A 15,947-nucleotide genomic window follows, 5' to 3' on the forward strand; every position below is an offset into this window, starting at 1 on the left:
TATGGTATATTTTGCCAAGATAAAATGATGAATGTTTATTTGGTCAGGTCAATCAATTTCTTCTGATTTCTGATTTTATGCCATGGTTAAAAGACCTTTGAAACTGACATCATGTACCTAATGATATCATTTCTATGGTATTTTTGCCATAGGTTCATATTCTGAATTTAATCATGAAGAAACACTAGAAAAGTCCATATTGAAAGATGTTCTACTAAATAACTGGCCAGTTTATTCTTTAAAATGTCAACATCATTAACGACAAAGACTGAGAAACTATTCCAGATTAAAAGAGACTAAGGAAACACAATGACTAAACACAACATCCAGGATCCTGTGTCAGATCCTGAGCCAGAAAAAGGGAACTGATGAGACAACAAGAGAAATGTGAGTAAAGACCGTGGAATAAATGTTAACACTGTGCCCATGTCAGCGTCCTGATTTTAATAACTGTACTGTGTTGCCACAGAATATTAACATTTGGCAATCTGAGTGAAGGCTATACGGAAATTTTTTGTAATAATTTTCAAATTATTTCAAAGTGAAAAAAATAAAAAATTTTAAAGCCTTTATATTTAAGAATTATTAAAATACTTTATGTTTCCTGCTAGAATTTTTAAATATTTTATTAAACCTATATGCAATTTTTTCATCTTAATGATTTTTCCCCAAAATGAACAATTTTCCCAAAAACATTTACTGAAGTATGTATCTTTCTTCACTGTTTTGAAGGGCCGATCTATATAAAGAAATTTAGTATATTTTGAATTCCCAGGTAAATGTGTGTATGCGTGTGTGTGCATGTACATACGTAAATCCATGTGCACGCACACACACACATACTGTCTCTTTTAAAACCCTGAAATCCACTTCACTGATATGTAAAGGCATACCTTGTTTTATGTCCTTCACTGTAATGCACATTGCAGGCATTGTATTTTTTACAAATTGAAGATTTGTGGCAACCCTGTGTTGAGCAAGTCTATTGATGCCATTTTTCCAACAATATGTGCTCACTCTGTGTTTCAACGTCACATATTAGTATTTCTCACAAAATTTCCAAATTTTTCATTATTATTGTATCTGTTAGTGGTGATCCGTGATGGAAGATCTTTAATGTTACTACCACTGTAATTGTTTCAGGGTGCCATGAACCGCACACATATAAGACAGCGAAAGTTATGAATAAATGTTGTGTGTGTTCTGACGGCTCTACTGACTGGCTATTCCCCCATATCTCTCCTCCGCAGGCCTCCCTATCCCCTGAGACAAAGCAATATTGAAATTAGGCCAACTGGTAACCCTACTGTGGCCTCTAAGTGTTCAAGTGAAATGAAAAGTTGCACCTCTCTCACCTGAAATCAAAAACTAGAAATAATTAAGCTTAGCGAGGAAGACATGTCAAAAGCCAAGACAGGCCGAAAGCTAAGCCTCTTGTTTCAAACAGTTAACTTGTAAGTGCAAAAGAAAAGTTCTTGAAAAAAAATTAAAAGTTCTATTTCGGTGAAGGCACAAATGGTAAGAAAACAAAACAGCCCGACTGCTGATGTGGATGGAGAAAGCTGGAGTGGTCTGGATAGAACAAACCACCCACAACACTCCATTAAGCCAAAGCCTAATCCAGAACAAGGCCCTAACTCTTCAACTCTATAAAGGCTGACAGAGGGGAGGAAGCTGAAGAAAAAAAAAGTTGGAAGCGAACAGAGGTTGGTTCATGAATTTAAGGAAAGACACCATCTCTATAAAATAAAACTGCACAGAGGCCCACGCCTGTAATCCTCGCACTTTGGGTGGCTGAGGCAGGTGGATCACAAGGTCAGGAGATGGAGACCAGCTTGGACCAAGCATGGTGAAACCCCGTCTCTACTAAAAATACAAAAAATTAGCTGGGCATAGTGGCGCATACCTGTAGTCCCTGCTACTCGGGAGGCTGAGGCAGGAGAATCGCTTGAACCCGGGAGGCAGAGGTTGTAGTGAGCCGAGATTGCGCCACGGCACTCCAGCCTTGGAGACAGAGCAAGACTCAATCTCCCTCCCCGCAACAACAACAAAAAGGTACAAAGTGAAGCAGCAAGTGCTTATGAAGAAGTTGCAGCAAGTCACCTAGAGTATCTAGCTAAGATCACCGATGAAGGTGGCTGCACTAAACAACAAATGTCCAATGCAGACAAAATGGCCTTCCACTGGAAGAAGATGCTATCAAGAACTTTCATATCTAGGGAGAAGTCAAAGCCTGGCTTCAAATCATCAAAGGTCAGGGTGACTCTTGTGAGGGGCAAATGGAACTGGTGACCTTAAATAGAAGTCAATGTTCATTTATCATTCCAAATAGCCTAAGGCCCTTAATAATTGTGCTAAATCTACTCTGCCTGTGTTCCATAACTAAAACAACAAATCCTGATGATAGCACATCTGTTTACAGCATGGTTTACTAAATACTTTAAGCCTACTGTTGAAATCCACTGCTCAGAAAAAAAAGATTTATTTCAAAGTCTTATTGCTCATTAACAATGTGTCTAGTATCCCAAGGGTTCTGAAGGAGATGTATGAGAGGATTACGTTGTTTTCACACTTGCTAACACAACATCCATTTGCAGCCCAGGGATCAAGGAGTAATTCTGACTTCCATGTCTTATTTAATTAGTATATTTTATAAGGCTATTGCTGCCATGGTGATTCCTCTGATGGATCCAGGGAAAGGAAATTGAAAACCTTCTGGAAAGAATTCATCATTCTAGATGTCATGGAGAACATTCATGATTCATGGAAGAAGATCAAAATGTCCACATTAACAGGAGTTTGGAAGTTGATTTCAACCCTCACAGAACATTTTGAGAGGTTCAACTTTGGTGGAGAAAGTAACTTCAGAGGTGTTAGAAACAGCAAGAGAACTAGAATTACAAGTGGAGCCTGAAGATGTGACGGACTGCTGCAATCTCATGATAAAACTTTAATGGATGAGGAGTTTCCATTTATGGATGAGCAAGAAAGTAGATTCTTGAGATGAAATCTACACCTGGTAAAGATGCCATAAACATTGTTGAAATGACAACAAAGGACTTGGAATATTAGATAAACTTAGTTGATAAAGCAGCAGCAAGATTTAAGAGCATGGACTCTAATTTTGAAAGACATTCTCCTGTGGGTAAAATGCCATCAAGCAGTATTTCATGCTACAAAAAAATCTTTTATGAAAGGAAGAGTCAATAGGTATGGCAAACTTCATCATTGTCCTTTTTTAAAAAATTGCCATAGCCACCCCAGCCTTCAGCAACCACTACCCTGAATGTCAGAAGCCATCAACAAGGAGGTAAGACCTCTACCAACAAAAAGATTATGACTTGCTGAAGGCTTGGATAATTGTTAGCATTTTTTTTTAGCAAAACAGTATTTTTCAATTAAGGTATGTATATTTTTTAGATATTATGGTATTGGCAGACTTAATAGAATACAGTACAGTAGCAATGTAACTTTTATGTGCACTAGGAAACCAAACGCTTTGTGTGACTCACTTTATTGCAATATTCACTTTATTGTAGTGGTCTGGAACCCACACTATCTCTGAGGTATACCTGTATGTCTTTGCCTCTATAGGCCTGTTTTAATTCCTTTAGTATTTTTAAGTTTTGATGACTAAAACAGCAATTAACATTGAATTTAACATTTGCTTATATCTTCTAAAAATATTTCACAAAGAAATCTATAAACAGCATGTCAGGTATCCCAAATCTACCACCCGCTTCCAGGATTTTGAGTAAAACACAATTTTGTGAAAGGATTTTCAGTGAAAGTACCTCTTAAAATACTAAATTTTGGTTCTACTACCAGTAACAGCAGGGTAGCGCTTATGTCAGATTAACTTTCCCACAAATAAATGTTATAAATTCTGGAAAAATATAAAATACACATTTAAAATATATTTTTACAAAGTTTATAAACAAAGGGGGCAAGTCTCAGGAGAGAAGAAAGTAAGAAAGGGGCAGAAAAAAAGTTTGAAAAATTACAACCAGAAATTTCTCAAAATCACACTTAGGCACAACATAGTCAAACTGCTGACACCCAAAGGTGCAAACTAGTCAGTCTTCAAAAAGGCCAGAAGAAAAGACACATTACATATAGGAGAACAATAATACAAATGAAAACTGACTTCTAATCATGAATAACAGAGGACTGAATACAATAGGAAGGCAGTTTTAAAGGGCTGAAAGAAGGAAAAAAACCCATCGACTCAGAATACTACAGTTAGCAAAAATAAACTTGAAAAGAAAAAGTAAAAAGTAAATATATTTTCAGATAAATGAAACAGAATTTGTTGAAAACTGACACGCTATAAGAAATGCTGAAGGAAGTTCTTCAGTCTGAAAGTAAACAGGAAATACATTTACCATTTTGAATAGGAAAACCAGAAATGGTAAGAACGTGAATAAAGAGAGAGATGACGACAACATTTCCTGATGAACCTTCAGCAACAGTATTGTTGCTGACCCTGTATTGTAGGGTTTATAACATCTGTAAGTGTGCTAAACATCATAAAAACAGCATAAAGGACAAAATGTGGTAAATGAAGCAATACTTTTTCAAAGTGTTTACAATTTATGTCCAGTGCTACAATATTAACTCTAAGTTGACTATAGTAAGTTAAAAGGAATATTATAAACACTAGAGCAACCCAAAAAAATTAGAGAGTACAACTAAGAGAACAACAGTTTTACAAATGTTATGAAAGCAAAAGACGACAGGAAGAAAGGGGGAGGCAACAGATAAGGCAAAGAGAAAAAGCAAAATGGTAGTCACAAGTGCAAACACATCAATTGTCCAACTACGTGCATCTACAGGAAATACAATCTAAATATTTAAAGACACAATTTAAATATGAAAACAAAGAAAGGTTTAAAGTAAAAGAACACACACCATACAAAGACTGATTATAAAAAGCATGAGGGCTTATATGAATACCAGACAAAATAGATTTCAAGACAAGGAATATTACCAGAGTTAAGCAGAGACATTTCAAGACGATAAAAAGGTTAATTAATTAGGAAGACAGAACAATTATAAATACATAGGATATGTGCCTAACAACACAGCTCCTAAATATATGAGGCAAACACTGACAGAACTAAAGGAAAAAAAGGATGACTCCAGATTCAAACTTGGAGACTTGAACACTCTGAGTAAATAACAGACAACTAGATAAAAATCAATAAGGGGCCAGGCAAGGTGACTCACACCTGTAACCACAGCACTTTGGGAGGCTGAGGCAGGCGGATCATGAGGTCAGGAGTTCAAGACAAGTCTGGCCAACATAGTGAAACCCCATCTCTACTAAAAATACAAAAAATGAGCCAGGTCTAATAGTGTGCACCTGTAATCTCAGGTACTCGGGAGGCTGAGGTAGGAGAATCATGTAAACCCAGGAGGCGTAGGTTGCAGTGAGCCGAGATTGCACCATTGCATTCCAGCCTGGGCAACAATGCTGAGACTCCGTCTCAAAAAAAAAAAAAAAAAAAAAATTAATAAGGATATGAAGAACACTATGGCCATATCAGTCCAGCATTTCCATCCACTGCAGAAAGGTCTACTGGGTAGTGCTGCTCTGGACTCTGAATCAAAGATATTACTGTAATTTTAAATTTATAAATTGTTCTAAGGAGAGAGAAACTAAAATTATTTAATCAGAAATTATGTCAGTAGCTTTATTTTCAGCTAATTTGCTCTTAAAATTGTATTTAAACTTAAATTCTGTTGTCCTGCAACACTAAATATACACTTAGCAAAAAATCAAGTTCATTTTTACCAACACCAAATAAAAAATCCTAGTCAAACTTAATGTATGAGAACTGTGAAGAACAAAGGAGTATACAGCACCAAATTATTTAAAAAGCCACATCTTACTTTTTGACTTACTTATATATTTGGTAACTTGTTCTAATTTTGAGTCCACCTTTGATGAAGTTGATCATATTTTCATCCTAAAAATAATTCAGTTAAAAAATTAGATTATTTTGCAAAAAATTTTAAATTGCCCCCACAGTTGCGTGTTTGTGTGATTAGGAAAAAAAAAGTATCTTGATAACATAATTTTGAAATTAACACATACGCTTGTTTTACATTTAAAAGGTTTTAGGGTAATTTTTCTTCCATGTTAGAGGACAACAAAAAGAAAATATTCATAAAATATTTGATTATTTTATTTATTTGATTATTTTATATTACTAAGGAGGTAATCCTCACCAATTGGGGCCATATGTGGTCCAAATTATTTTAATAAACATTGACACCTACTGAGCAATTTTCTTCTGGGTTTAATAGAATCCAGAATGGATGACTTTAAAAATCTGCTCTAAGGTCAACCCTTCCAGTATATCATACCCAGTAAATAGAACAACGGTTCTTCTTTCACACAGTACCTTAGCAGAGTCTATTTAATGTTGCGAATTTTACTCATACACATTTCCAGGCCCAAAATAACTGGTCTGGCTTCTGAAGTGGCTGTCACTACTATGCAATTTTGCTTTAGGAAAACAAAACCACTTCAGCTCTCTTTATCTGATGGTCATCGACCACAAAACTGAGGCAGCTGTTCTCGATGAATGGCATTTTCTGGGTCAGCATTCTAGGATCCTAAGACAATCTCTCAATAAATTACATCAAATAACCACTTGAAGGAAGTTACCCTAATAGATGGTACTAGTGAAGACAGTCCTACGTTTTGCATTTCCAGAAAGTTTTTTTAATCTATTGAGATCAGAAAGATGCTCTTATATGTATTTCTCATGTACTTAAGCATCCTTATGTAGCAAAAGAAAAACTGAATTTATTTTACTAATGTCATTAATCACTTAAATATGCAATGTTCCAATTATTATAAGAATCAATAGATATAAAATTCAACATTTATCTTAATTTAAAGAATCTTATGGTTACATAAGATCCAATACCAACCAGAAAAGAATTTCTTAAATTAGCTTTAAATATGCCTCAGAAAACCCCCATATTTCAGGATTCATCAAACGTAAACTTAATGCCTATTTTATACCAGGCACCCACATGCAAAAACAGACGAAAGTAATGTAATATGTTAAGGGAGAGCGTCATGCACAGGGGCAGGGTCACACACAGGGACTGAGTCACGCACAGGGGCAGGGTCATGCACAGGGGCGGGGTCACACACAGGGATGGGGTCATGCACAGGGGCGGGGTCACACACAGGGACTGAGTCATGCACAGGGGCGGGTCACACACAGGGACTGAGTCATGCACAGGGGCGGGGTCACGCAAAGGACGTCATGAGAACACAAAGTAGTGGCATGGAGGGGGCCAGAAATGTCTCCTGGAAGCATTGGTGCTTTAAACACAAAAATAATTAGAAACTGACCAGGTGTAGAAAGGCAAAGCAGACATGAACTTTGTAAGCAAAGTAAAACTCAAGTGGAAAGACAGGGTGCAATTAAGGATCATGTTGGGTTTGGCCATGTGTGCATATGCAATTCCGCACTGCTGAAGAATCTATTGCAAAGAGAACAACCGCGGAGTTAAGACGGTTACCTCCACCCATGCTACTCAAGTATGCAACCCCATCAGTGGCATCCAAGGACACCTGTAAGGTAGTGGGGTAGGGAATATGGAGAGGAGGTACTAGTTTTGTTTGAAAAAGTACCTCCCTCATTTGTGATATTCTGACACAGAATACTGCCATAGTCAGTAAGAGCTACTGAATGCTGAAGCAGACAAGTGACCAGGTCAGAGTTTCCTTTTTAAGAGGGTACTCAACCCTCAACTGCAGAATAGGGAATGAGCTGAAGGCAAAAGAAATTAGAAAGGGAGATTCACTAGGTTGATGTCAGTCAAGCAAAGAGTGGATAAGCACCTCTACTAGACCAATGATAGGAAGAGATGGAACTGCACAATCTTTAAAAGGCTAAAGCAGCAAGAATATAAAAATGATTGGGTGGGAGGCATGAGGAAGAGGGGACAATCATGGCTATCTCTTTAATTTCAAGTCCCCAAATATAAAATAAGCCTTCAAATCCCAGATTTGATCGCCAAATCCCAGTTTGGAAAACAAAAAAACTTGGGCCTCCATGACTATCATTATGATGCTTACTGAGGCAATGCTGCTATCAACCAGCCTTTGTAATGGGTGGGCTTTAGAAAACAGGGTCATGGGCTACACTGATTTAGTTTTACTAAACCAGAATCCAACCTAAGAGGTAAACCTCCAGGAAAAGAAAGAAGCAACTGTCAAATAACTGTGGCTGGGTGCAGTGACCCGCACCTATAATCCCAGCACTTTGGGAAGCTGAGGCAAGTGGAACCTGAGGTCAGGAGTTTGAGAACAGCCTGACTAATATGGTGAACCCCTGTCTCTACTGAAAATACAAAAATTAGCCGGCACAGTGGCACATGCCTGTAATCCCAGCTACTTGGGAGGCTGAGACAGAAGAACCACTTGAACCTGGTAGGTGGACATTGTAGTGAGTCAAGATCGCGCCACTGCACTCCAGGCTAGGGGAAAGAGTGAGGTTCCATCTCAAAAAGAGACAATTGTGATTGAGGAAGATTTTCCATTTTACAGTTGAATTTCTTTCTGATTTCTTACACTCTCTACCCCACTTCACCCTTACTGTAGCTATCACTATCACCCATGAGGCCATAATGTGAAAAGGTATGTTTTACAGAAGCATTGGAAGATACAGAAATAGGCGAAGTACTGACTGTACCAGTTCCCAGAGGTGCAATTAAAATGTCGCATAAGAAAAGGATTAACTGTTTAGTGACTTTTTAAAACCACTCTTCCAAAGGAAGAAATAAAAGAAAGGAGAATGAGAATAGAAAGAAGGGGAAAAATAAAATTTGAAGTATACATTAACTTTCTATGCATGTACAAGTGAACTTGACTGAGGCATGTGGTGTAGAGGGGACACCTCCTCTGCCTGGGCCACTCCCAGGCACAGCCTCTCCCAGCAGAAAGTGCAAAGGGGAATATTCTCTATTTTCACACAGATGCATCTTGAAATTAAATGTGTCAGCTGCAAAGCAATTTCTTTAAAGTTTCTTTTTGAGACCGAGTCTTGATCTGTCACTCAAGCAGGAGGGCAGTGGTGCAACCTCAGCTCACTGCAATCTCTGCCTCCCAGGTTCAAGTGATTTTCCTGCCTCAGCCTCCTGAGTAGCTGGGATCACAGGCATGCACCGCCATGCCTGGCTAACTTTATTTATTTTTTTAATTTTTAGTAGTGATAGGGTTTCATTATGTTGGCCAGGCTGGTCTCAAACTCCTGACCTCAGGTCATCCTCCTGCCTCAGCCTCCCAAAGTGCTGGGATTAAAGGCATGAGCCACCACGCTCAGCCTAAACTTTCTTTAAAGACACAGTCTTTAAAGGGCAATGATTCCCAGTGTAGTGATTTGAAATAGATTCTTAAGTGCAGTAGAGGGGGAACAAAGCTCTCTAGCATCTTTCTTCAGCCAAAGCTTACCAGAATAACAATATTTTTCTTTACAATTCTAAGTCAAAAAAATTGAAGCTTGGACATAGAATGCGCCACATATTTCTATGCAGCACTGGCAGTCTTCCCAGCCAATATGTATTCTAAGCCAAATATTCATTACCTGCACAAACGTGAGTGCTGCTTTCTGTAGGAGACACTCGGCATAACAGATTTCAGCATGCATTTCCTCTATTAAAAACAAATACAGTTATATTAAGTAAAATCCCACATCCAAAGTGATTGCTCTATGATGTTCAGGAAAGACTGGCAGATAAATGAACCCAAGGGAGACCCCAAAACTTAGATCAACCTTGTACATCCATAAAAGTGGAATGATGACCCCAGTTTTCACTTGTCAGCAAGATTTTCCTGGAATGTGTGAAATGTTCAGGGAAGTCATCCCATTTAAACATAACTGCAAAGAGTCAGTCACTTGGTGTTGGAGACCCAAACTCAGCTCACAAGAGGAAATGAACATTTAAAAGCACTTTCTTAAAATGGGAAACCATGTATTGTTTAAATTAATAGTAACATAAAACTTTAACATGGTTTTAAAAATAAAAAAAAAACTGGCCAGGCACAGTGGCTCACTCCTGTAATCCCAGCACTTTGGGAGACTGAGGCAGGCGGATCACGAGGTCAAGAGATAGAGACCATCTTGGCCAACATGGTGAAACCCTGTCTCTACTAAAAATACAAAAATTAGCCAGGCATGGTGGTACATGCCAGTAGTCCCAGCTACTTGGGAGGCTAAGGCAGGAGAATCCCTTGAACCCAGGATGTGGAGGTTGCAGTGAGCCAAGATCACACCACTGCACTCCAGCCCAGGTGACAGTGTGAGACTCTGTCTTAAAAAAAAAATTGAAAAACAAACTGAATTATGAATGCTAGCTTCTAAAATATGAAGGTTTGGTAACCATGACGCTAACCATACACATTAGCTACCTGAAGAGACAGCAGGAATTCTCTAGAGTTCTTTCTATGAAGAAGAAATGCCCTGACTGCCCAAGTTAAGTCTCCTCACACATGAAGACCTGGTATCAGAAGAGGTAGCACGATCCCAGTTTTGGGCTACTTTGATCATGTAGAAGTCTAGCACAAAAACAAGGTACTCACAAAAAGGGGCTAGGTGAAGCTCTGCGCATCCTAGGGACCTGTGGAGTACCCCAAAACACACATCCTAGCTTCCCAACAATCCACTATACTTGCAGAGAATGGAGAGACAAGTCTTTCCTTTTTTCCATAAACAAGTCAGCAGATTCTTGCTCTATCCACAGGATGCAAATTGGCATGATAGTTAAGCAAATGAGCCTGGGGTATTCAATAGCCTGGGCTGCTAAAAAGGCTCTGCCATGTACTGGCTATAGGACCTCGTCCCCTCTCTATTGGTTTACACATTTATAAGGCCACTAATACCACCTCTAGTTCACAGCTGAAGGATCAAATGAGTTGCTGCATGTAGAGCTCACGATACAGAGTGTAACTGTATCACTGAGATCACTGTCCTTGATCTACCACTGCTCTTACGTAAAAGCTCAGAAAGCAGAAAGCATTTTTATGTGGAATGTGACTGAAAATAGGTTATTTCTGTATTATTGGGATTACTGCTAAATAGACTTAGATGACGACTAGTGCTTTCTTGCACTCACACACACAGATCCCACCCTCACCCTACACACATACAACCCACTGGTTCTCACAAAGTGGTTCAAGTTCCTGCCATGCTCATATTCCAAATGTTTAATTTACAAAAAAAGCACCTCTGCAGCTAAGGTCTTCAACAGCACACAGAGAGATGGGGCCAAACCCAGGACAGGCCAAACTTGAGGAGTTATAGCCTACACATTCTGGCAGCATCCACAGTCACCTTCAGAACACCTCTCCTCAAAGTGTGCCCATTGATTTTCCAGCTGTGATCAGTGGGATACCAACCGGTAATTTACTTTTACACAGTCACCTGAATATCCTCTTCCTAGGTAATTCTGTAACGGCGTGAGAATCAGGAATTATTAGCTCTGAAAGTCTGCTTAGGAATACAGACTGCTGGCTCGGGGTACATGCAGAGGGGATGAAGTCCATGGTGCTGATGGCGAAGGGAGAGTCGGGGAGAGAGGGGTAGTGGAGGGGGCGGTGGAGGGAAGTGTGTCAGTAACAGAAGCAAGGAAAGCCCAGAGCACCTTCAGAAAAAGCCAGTCAAGGGAGCAGAGGGCAATGAGGCTGGAAGGGTAAGTTGAGGCTCAATTATAAATGGCCTTGAATGTTAGAGTCTACACTTGATCAGGAGGCAACAGTGAGTCAGTCCTTACAGCGATCCGAGCAGACAGGTGGGCAGATCAGGGTTAAGTGAAAGATGAACAAATCTAAGAGTGGCAAAAGGGATGTGACGAGAAGGCAGACAGAAAAGGCAGAAAATAAGCACCCTTCATATTAAATCCCTTTCACATGCTAGGTACTCACTGCACTTAAATATCTGTTAGTAAAGGCAATTTGAAACCCATTTGGGGCAATCCACCAGCCACAAGAGAAAAGAACTAGTATGTTCCATGTTAAACCCATGAAAAGTTTAATGAAATATACTCACTCCTGTAGACAACCAGACACTCAAGGATGTAAATGAAAATTACATTAAAATTAAAGAGGAAAAACAAATCACACACTAAAGCTACAATGTTTTGACATGCTCCCTCGAACACAAAGTCTGTTTGGGTTGCAGTTGACAGCCAAACTCCTAAGAATAAAATACAGCTTGATTTATAAAAGTCTTATTCTTTCACTGTGGCTGATTTACATCGCATAGTTCTTTAGTTCTCAAAATTAGCCATTAGGCACTTATAAGTAGGTAACTACCAGGAATATCTCTTAATTATAAATTCCTTAGTCCACAGGAGTAAATATCTTCATGATGCACTGAAATAATGTTAGCTAAGCACAGCCTTTAGATATAAAAATCTAAATAAACCTGTATTTCAGAATAGGCTATAGTCCCAAGCTAGTTTATTTTATTTTTATTTATGTAGAGAAAGGGTCTTGCTCTCTCACCCAGGGTGGAGTACAGGGGCATGATCTCAGCTCACTGCAACCTCTGTGATATGGTTAGGCTTTGTGTCCCCACCCAAATCTCACCTTGAATTTTAATCCCCACCATGTCTGCATGTCAAGGGTGGGACCTGGTGCGAGATGACTGGATCATGGGGTGATTTCTCCCATGCTGTTCGTGTGACAGTGAGTGAGTTCTCAAAAGATCTGATGGTTTTACGTGTCTGACAGTTCCTCCTACATGCACTTCTCCTCCTGCTGCCTCATAAAGAAGGTGCCTTGCTTCCTCTTTGCCTTCTGGCATGATTATAAGTTTCCTGAGGTCTCCCCAGCCATGCAGAACTGTTGAGTCAATTAAACCTCTTTCCTTTATAAATTACCAAGTCCTGGGCAATTCTTTATAGCAGTATGAAAACGGATTAATACACTCCACCTCCTGGGCTCAAGGGATCTTCCCACCTCAGCCTCCCAAGTAGCTGCAATTACAGGCACAAGCCACCATGCCCAGCCTATTTTTTATAATTAGTAAAAAGTAATTTTCTACTGTATTCCAGATTTCCTAAAGTGTCATTGTTCAAAGACATTATAAAAACATAACAATACAGTATCATCTATTTTCAAGATGACTAACATAGAAATAATTCAGTATTTCCTTCATCCATATATAACACATTTTGTGCTCTTCTCTACTCGCCTACAGGAGAAAGTGTGGGTTACAGTGGAAAGAGTTGTGGCTTAGGGAAAGGCAGATGATCAGTTAACCCTACTTTGCTGGGTGGGGAACCCTGACCATTTGTTTACATCTCCAATCAGTTCCTAGTCTATGAAGAGGAGGTTAGATTAGTTAATGTTAAGAAAAGCATCAAGGACAGTATATGGCACATACAGGGTGCTTTTTTATAATGGAGCATTCTCATCTTATTTTTCAAATTATTATTATTTATACTCATACAAAAAATACCATGCCACTCATGCCAAAACTCAGGTAAAAATAATCTCAAATATCTGCCTTCATACTATAAGGAAAAAGGGAGGCTTCCCACTGGAGGGAAGCCATAGGGAGGGTAACAGAAAGGAGAATACAACAAAAAAGTTCAATTTCTTTTGGGCCTATTTGATTTCTCATTAACCCACATTGGTGAACATTAGGTCTAATGGAACCAATTTACATAAGCGGCCCAAAGATGTAAAATATGTAGACATATTCTATCCAAAGTCAAAGGGATAAACGAATTCTTAAAAATAGTGGGAGGTCAGTTTCTAGAGAAAAAGATTATGGGTTTCAGCTGCCTAGAGTGACCAATGAAATGCCATTCTGTTTGACCGTGGTTTTGGGGTCAACATCATGCCCCTTTGAAACAAGTCCCAAAGATGTGATTTGTCTCATAATTCCTCTCCTATAATCAGTACTCTAGCTTCACATCATGCAAATGTTCCCAACATAACACTTTGATAATACTCATCTAACAAAATAAACAAAACTTCCTAATAAAACACACTGAAAAATGTGTCTGCCATACACCTGACAATTAGAAACAACTCTGACAGCAGTATCCAGAATTGCTCTTGCTCTCATCAGCCAAAGCTACTTCTAGTATTTTGTGTTACCTCTTCAGAGAACACGTTTGACAATGATAATGCAGGCACAGATTCTCCTGGGATGGCAAAAGCTTTATTCTACAATGGTCACATTTGAAGGACATTTTTTTTTCTTCTACAGGAATATCTAGATGTTCCTTTCTTTCTAACTATTCTGACTAGAGTGTAACACTGAAAAGACAGAGGCAATCTTGAACCTTCTGCCCTAGTCCCAGGGGGCACATCGAGCAATTGACAACAACAGTGGTCATTTCCTGCCATCCATCTGATCAGGGTGCTGCAGCTGGCCATTCCTGGATTCTCGAGTATTCCTAAATGTCCACAAACCAAACGCCTTCTATACTGTGAAACATTATCTTTTTTAAAAAAGATATCAAAATTACTTTCACCTTGAAAAAAATTGTAATAGCTTGTGGAAAATTAATTCTCAAAGATGAATGGTAAGAATATAAACTGTCCTATATCTTTGGAGAAAAAAAAAGTGACAATATCTATAAATATTGTAAATTTTCAAACTGTCAGTCCTGGTAATTCTACTTTTAGGAATCCAGCTTACGAAATACTTTTTAAGATGCAAAAGGATTCTAGGACAGCATTATTTATAACAGTGAAAAAATAAAAACAAAAGAGAAAATCCAAGTACAATACACCAATCCTATGGAATACCACACAGCTGTTAAACACACAAACATAATGACCTGAGAAAATGTCAGTGTCAAATTCACACTGTAGGGCAACACCTATTATGTGATTCTATGCTTGCAAAAAACAAAAACAATCCATCAGCAACAACCAAAACCCTAGGTGTACCTTATTTATGTATTTGAGTATGTACACAGAAAAGTCTGCAAGGCTTATACTTCTGGAGGGTGAGTATGATAAGGAAGAAAACAAGGCATTCCATTTACTTTATACGCTTCAGTATGGAATTCTATGAGATAAACATTTTTTAATTTTTAAAATCAAGGGAAAAAGTGATCTTTTAAATGACTCTTACCTTCACTCAGTTGCTCCAGTGATCCTCTAGAAAGAAGACTTGAGAAAGAGTCTACAACTGTGTATTTTTTCCTGTATCTACATTGAATAAACAGAAAGAGAGATAGAAAATGGAAAAAGAAAGTATCAGGCTGAGCTCATTTTCATTTAACATTCATTTCTTTTTGACCAGAGAGTCAAAAAGCTGAAACCCTAAACCCTGAAGTCTGTAGGACACAGACCATCTTTTTCCAACACTCTCCTCTCAGCACTGGCTAGCCACTTGTGGGAACTCAGTCTGTTACTAAACACCACACATGGGGAAACCCTCACACACCAGTGAAAACTAACCTGCAAAGTACTTTCCCTTATCCCTGTAACTAAATCAGTATTAGTGGCAAAATTCTCCACAGGTTAAATATGAAGTTAAAGTGCAATATTTGGAAGCTCTCTTCATTTGAGGAGCTTACAACACAATTACATCAGGATGTAATTTCACCCATGTTAACCTTCTGATCATGAACCTTCTGCCCCAATCCCAGGGGGCACATCAAGTAATTGATAGCAAGTGGGGTCATTTCCTCCCATCCATCTGATCAGGGTGCCACAGCTGGCCATTTCTGGATTCTCAAATATTCCTAAATGTCCACAAACCAAGCATCTTCTATACTGTGATACATTTATCATTTTTTAAAAATATCAAAATTACTTCCACCTTGAAAAAAAATTTTGATAGGGTCTTCCTATACACACAGAGTAAAGCTTAAAATAAAACTAAAAACCTATCTCATTTTCCCCAAACAGAAGTGTTCAAAAAGAGGTTCTTCTTAAACATATAAAACAT

The 15,947-nt window shown here is 38.6% G+C and overlaps 1 protein-coding gene across 1 annotated transcript in view; it reads right to left on the reverse strand.

The window, feature by feature from the left end:
• TTC39B (tetratricopeptide repeat domain 39B) overlaps window positions 1-15,947 on the reverse strand; it is a 146,459-nt gene that overhangs the window by 32,060 nt on the left and 98,452 nt on the right. Inside the window, 3 exon segments of the mRNA XM_017973671.4 lie at window positions 5,908-5,972; window positions 9,615-9,682; window positions 15,126-15,202. Coding sequence (XP_017829160.2) covers window positions 5,908-5,972; window positions 9,615-9,682; window positions 15,126-15,202 — 210 coding nt within the window.

Source organism: Callithrix jacchus, chromosome 1 (genome assembly GCF_049354715.1).
Source record: "Callithrix jacchus isolate 240 chromosome 1, calJac240_pri, whole genome shotgun sequence".
Lineage (NCBI taxonomy): Eukaryota > Metazoa > Chordata > Mammalia > Primates > Cebidae > Callithrix > Callithrix jacchus.